The 6,000-nt window shown below is 48.6% G+C and overlaps 1 protein-coding gene across 5 annotated transcripts in view; it reads left to right on the top strand.

Moving 5' to 3' along the window:
* The window catches only part of SLC36A1 (solute carrier family 36 member 1), a 61,965-nt gene extending 56,210 nt beyond the window's left edge, over positions 1 to 5,755 (top strand). For 4 of the 5 annotated variants that reach the window (XM_003404611.4, XM_064278472.1, XM_023550795.2 and 1 more), the window contains exon 11: positions 1,224 to 5,755. In XM_003404611.4, the coding sequence (XP_003404659.1) occupies positions 1,224 to 1,495 (272 nt within the window). In that variant the 3' untranslated portion in view covers positions 1,496 to 5,755. The remainder of the gene's footprint in view (positions 1 to 1,223) is intronic. The other variant, XM_023550801.2, reaches the window with a different exon arrangement.
* Positions 5,756 to 6,000: the final 245 nt, after the last annotated feature.

Here is a 6,000-nt window from a genome sequence, read left to right on the forward strand (position 1 = left end):
ATCAGGGAAGTAATAGATAATGCTCTGATCGCTGTTTTATTACTAAGGGCCATCTCCCTCCAGCTGGAGCCCAGCAGTGGGAAAGAATACATCAAACTATATTTAATTAGTAATGAGTTAATTATATACTTTTCATGAGCAACAAAATACGTAATAGTGATGATAATATTAACATGTCTTACGTGCCTGTCATACATCAGGCCTTATGCTAAGTGTCTATGTGGAACCTCATTTGATTGTCATGACATCTCTGTCATGTAGGAACTGTTGGTTTCCCCATTTTGCTAACGAGGAAACTAGGGAATAGAAAGGAGCCGTAACTTCCCCAGGGTCACTCAGCTAGTAAGCATCAGAGCCAGGATTCAAACCCAAGAATCTAATTCCAGAGCCCATAATTCTTAAACTGATGAGACCTTGGCCTTCAGCCACCCAGTGGAAAGATCAGTTGGGTGGGAGGAATGGAATCAGTGGGTGCTAGAATAAGGGTGGCCAATGTAGCCTCCTCCTCTTTGTTTTAAAAGGCACTGCCCAAGGATCTTGCCAGTGACTGCTACAGTCATTGGTACGGTGTGGGAGCTGAGAGCATTCTCTAGTACAGACCACCATTCCTCTTTTTGGGTTCCACCTGCCTCACATACCTGCGGTTACATTTCAGCTGCAGAGCCACTGGCTCGTCCTGGCACAGGCATGTGGCCACTGTGCACAGCTCGGCTTCTGAGGTCAGCCTGCAGCCAGAACCGCTTCTCCTTTGCCTGTCTGAAAATGCTTTGTGAAATGGGGTTCATCGTGATCTCCTTCCAGAAGGAAGAGGCTTTTATTCCTCTTTCGTTTCTTGTTAATCAAGTAGATGTTTGTGTTGGAAGTACCCTTGGTCATCAGAAATGGTCTGCCTCCTTTTCTGTCCCCTTCTTTGGTAGACACCAGATTGCCCTGGAATATAATTTGATTTTTTCCCTTAGAAAGAGAGAAGTCATGCACTGTATCAGAAAGAGCTGAAAACCAGGTGACTGGAACCAGGAGGTCTGGGACCCTCCCCCAGGTCAGCTACTCCTTTGCAGTGACCTAAGTCATTCCACAACAGGACTTTGTCTCATGTGCTTAATGAGGGGATTGGTTCAGATCATGTCTTGGTTTTCTGAAAGCTCTCCTTTCTATACGGTGCACAAATGCATCTTGTAGTTCTGGGCAGTCCTGGGCAAACATCATGTCCTCTCTCCCTGCAGGCATCTTGGCCATCCTCATCCCTCGCCTGGACCTGGTCATCTCCCTGGTGGGCTCCGTGAGCAGCAGCGCCCTGGCCCTCATCATCCCGCCCCTCCTGGAGATCACCACCTACTACTCAGAGGGCATGAGCCCCTTCACCATCGCCAAGGATGCCCTGATCAGCATCCTGGGCTTTGTGGGTTTCGTGGCGGGGACCTACCAGGCCCTCTATGAGCTGATCCAGCCGAGCAATGCTCCCATCATCATCAATTCCACCAGTGCCTTTGTATAGGATCTCGGTGCATCCTCTGCACCAGCCAACCCCACCCTTGTGTGTGCCCCCAGTACCTGTCCTCAGAGCCTCAGGTAAGCCCCAGGCTCTGGGGAAAGACAGGGTCGCTGTCTGGGAAACCTGTATTTGGCACCCAGTACGCTGGGCTGGGTAGTCTGAGGGCAGAGGGGACAGGGTGGGTAACTGATACGCAGGAGGTACCACTAGGAACAGTGCTGTCACTATTGTTCATTTTTACTTGTTTTAACCCAGAACTTTGCAGCTGTTCTTCCGCATCATGCCTCCTCCCTTCTGACCCACTTCTTCCAAGTCATTCCTGTCACACCACTTACTGTATTTAAAAATTTTAGCGACCCCGTCTCACGTTTTCTCTCTTCTTGGGCCAGGCTTAGATTACTTAAGTGAGAGCTCTGGTAGCTCTCCCTCTTTATAAAGCCAGGCCTATCACTTTCTTATCTCTCTCCCAAATATTTTACCTCAATATTCTCTTACCAGTTCACTCTCCAAGGGACGGCTGGACCTATCTAGTAGTTTAAAAACAGCCCCCAAAGTGGAGTTTTTAACCTTAAGTCTCTCTGGCTTGATGTGACCCTTAGGGCAACACTTTCTCTTCTTGTAATCCCTCAGTGTGGGTCACAATACTGTTGTATTCTTAGCTGCTGTAGCTCTTAAAAGATATGAAGTACTGCCTAAATTGAAGATATTTATGTTTTATTTAAAATCAGCTTTGTGTTTTTAGACTCTGTCTCTAGATCTGTGGTTATGATGAATTGTTTCTTCCTCAGTAATCTTACTCAGCCACTCATGCTAAAAAGGAAATCACTCCAGGAAATGTCTGGTTAGATTCTTAGCACTCTTGGCTGGGTACCTTTAAGATATGAATCAGGACTCATCTCAATGTGTACCTCTGTGGGGTGGCATGGATTTTGCCTCCCATTGACCAGCCTGAGAAGTATCGAAGCCTGAGAAATGATCAGAGGACTCAGCAAATACTTGTGATGCACTAGGCCAAGGGACAGTGTAGCCAGGTTGGATATGTCTGTCACAGGAAGCTTAGAAAATGGCTGGTTCGTGTGCTCAGGCCTATTTGCAGCCTTAGCCTGTGACAAGAGAAAGGGATGGCTGAGTTCAGTTGCCATCATCCCAGGAGGACACCCACTCTGTGGCCATGGGTGAGCCGTTGAGGTCAGTGCGCCCAGAGAGTTTGAAGTTGAGCTCCTAGAGTATACAGCAGCTGGTCTGACACTATGCGTGGTGCTTGGTTGTTTACAATCATAGGGGTAGGGCAGCCCCAGTGCCCCGCCCAATGCTGTCTCCATGACCTGAACCTATAAGGAACCACTTGGCTGGGACACCTGTTCCCTGCATTCTAAACACTAACCGTGATGCCTGTCCTTCCCCCTTCCTCCACATTGCCTCCCTGAGCGTCAGAAATGGATTCAGGGGTGGCTCACCTCAAGGTCACCATTCAGATTTGGGAACAAGCTTCAGAGAAGGCAGAAGAAGGTGACTTGCCTTGCTTTGGCTGTCTCTTCTTCCCTCTTGGTGTGAGAAGTATTTCAGAAGGGCATTCATGGACTCTTCATCTCCTCAGCTGTGTGTGTATGTCTGTCTGTCTGTCTGTCAGTCATAGCGTGATTCCTCATCTCAGGCCCTGCTGTCTTCTACTCCTCTCTCTAGGCTGTCTCAAACCTGGAGATGTGGTTCTCCCTGGAAGTTGGCTCATGGAAAGAAGTAAATTTATCCAGGTTCTGTTTTTGTCTTTGTGGTCCACCAAGCTCATAAGGGCTGTGACCCAGCCTCGGAGCCTTGGCTTCTTCTTCCTCTTCTCTTCCAAAGCCGATAGAGCTGGCTTTTAGGTATAGAGGCAGGAAAAGTGGACTCTCATGTGTATTGACTGTTCACCTACCTAGTAATTTATTAAATTAGGAAGACTTGATCATCGGTGACTTGTTCTCCCTTGGGAGAATGAAACGTTTTACCCCCACCTTTTCTGCTTTCTCTGGTAGTCACTAGCAGGTGCTTCCATGACCACGATTCTAGCTGGAGTGAGCAGAGGCTCTGCCCTCTGAAATCTCAGGCTTAGATGTTACCAAAGTGGACTTGAAAATAGTATCTCATGTGGGCAAGCCCAGGCACAGCAGCCCAGCTGTTTGCCTGGTAGCCTCCCCAGAGCAGCTCTGAGAGTTTTACCAGTGGGTGTATGCCACTAGGAGGGGGCCAGACTCGGGTGCTGCCCGTTCGTGCTCAGGGAGCTGCTAGATGCAGACCCGTCCAGGTGGGTTCTGAGATTGGGACTTTGATGCCAGGGCTTGAGGACTGGAAGGCAGAAGCAAAATGCAGGCTGTTGATTCAGGGTCCCTGGCCAAGAGGACATGGTGAATAAGGAAACTGACTCTAGCTTTGGGGCTTCTAGGTGCTAACTTGGGATGGCCTGGGCCCTGTTTGACCTCTCCTGGGCTCCTGCTGCTTGGATAACCTGAATGCATGGCTACTTCAGAAGAGCCAGGCAAGGCTGCTCCAGGTGTGGACCTTACTGGCTGGGCAGGTGCACAGCTCTTAGGTGTCGAGTAAAGGGTCAGCTAGAAGATGGCAGGTGAGGAAGCCCTTCCTTCTCTTCAGGACACCACCCTCTCAGCCAGCCCAGGGTTTCTTCAGCTGCCCACTGGACCACTTTAGGCAGAGAGCCCTCCCTGGGTTCTTCCCATTGCTGCTTAGGACCCAGCTTCCCACCTTTCTCTGTACCCTGGCTCTGGTTCACGCTGAAAAACACAAGCAGCGTGAAGTCTGATTGAGGAGCAAGAGAGCAAGGCTCTCTAGAACATGAGACTGGACCTGCCCGGCAAAAGGCAAACCTCAGATTTTCTGGCGGGATACTGTTACACCCTGTGGCCGTCCCCTATCCCCAGTCCAGCCCATTTCCATTAGACCAGAGGTAGCTTCTCAGAGGCCCTTGTTAGTTCTCTCTTCCAAACGCTGCTGCTGGGAGCAGGTTTCTAGCTCTCAGCTTGCCATGTACTTCCTCTCAAATCTAGGAACTTGCCAGGAAGAGCATGGCCTGGTGTCTTCTGTTTGCTCTGCTTAGGAGCTGTCGCTGGTCACAAGTGCCATTATTTATATTGTGTTGCTCTCCAGCTGCTAAGCACCTCTCATCTGCAGATATGTGTCAGTGTGAACATGTCTTGGCTCCAAAGCTGCATCTTACCACCCTCTCCGGTACCTCCATCTGCCAGCCACATTCACGGGCTGGTTCTCCTTACGTGCTCTCTGACCCATGGAAGGGGCAATGGTTTTAAAGTGTCGATCCTGAGCAGGTACACCAGAAAAACCATTTTCCCCTTCCCTCTTCTCTCTTACTTTTTTTCTCCCCAAATTGCTGTCCTCCTAAGTTGTAGAATGTCACCTCTGTTTCACACTACGTGCCCACCATGCTTTTGGGAAGTGCAGAATCTCAATTCTTGTTTGTTTACAGCTCTCTCTGCTCACTGCTCGTAGCGGGGGCGGGGGGGCCTGTCTCAGTGGGTTTTGTTCCAAGCTGGTTAGATGTGAAGGCAGGCCTCAGCATCTGCCCCCAGCCGGAACACGATGCTGCTGCTTCCTGGCCGCGAGACACTAAGTAGGGTTGGCAGGACTTGGTGATTAGGGAGCTCTGCTCTAGCTCTGCCTTAGAATCTAATTTTCCAAATGGACATTATCGATCTCCAAAACCATTAGGGAAAAAAAAGGGGGTGTGGTTTGCCTAGGAAGTCATGGCCAATACTTTCAGATCATTAGGGCTGCTGTTTGCTAGGCTATTTGCACAGCATCGGCCCATTACGTTTCTTCCTTTTAATTTGTGCCACTGAGTCATTCCCGGGCCAGAGGACAGAAATGGTGCTGATACGATGTTACCAGACTAGGGGATGGAAAGTCAGGGGTGGGGAGGGTGCCTGTTATAAATCTTGTTCTTTTGTTTAAATCAGGGGAAACTGTTTTCTTTTAGTGAACAATAAAATCAGGTGACTCTGTTGTAAAACATGTCAATGAATTTGTGAATAGGACAAATAAGAAAAACGACCCTGCAGCAGGTCCTGGGAACCAGACAGTTCTGTGTATGTTGTGTGCCTGTGTAGCTGTATAGCCCAGCATGGTACGTGTAGATGTGGACTGATTGTGCAAGAGCTTGTAGAAGATCTTATTTTGGGTTCTGCATATGGATCATGTGTTAAACTTTTCCTTTTCAATAAATGAACTTTGGTTTTTTTTTTATTTTTTGAGAGATTGTGGTCTGCGTCTTTGTTTTCACAGCCTTCTTACATCACTCAGGTCCACTAACTAGATGCTAGGTTGAAACGTTTCTAGCTTGTGTCACAGAGCTCATATGAGGGAGGAGCACGAACAATAGAATCAGCCCTGGAATGGAGAAGTACTTGTCCTAGTCATCTAGTGCTGCTGTAACAGAAATACCACAGACAGATGGCTTTAACACAGAATTTTTTTCTTTCACAGTCCAGTAGGCTAGAAGT

Source organism: Loxodonta africana, chromosome 2 (assembly GCF_030014295.1).
Source record: "Loxodonta africana isolate mLoxAfr1 chromosome 2, mLoxAfr1.hap2, whole genome shotgun sequence".
NCBI classification, from domain to species: Eukaryota; Metazoa; Chordata; class Mammalia; order Proboscidea; family Elephantidae; genus Loxodonta; species Loxodonta africana.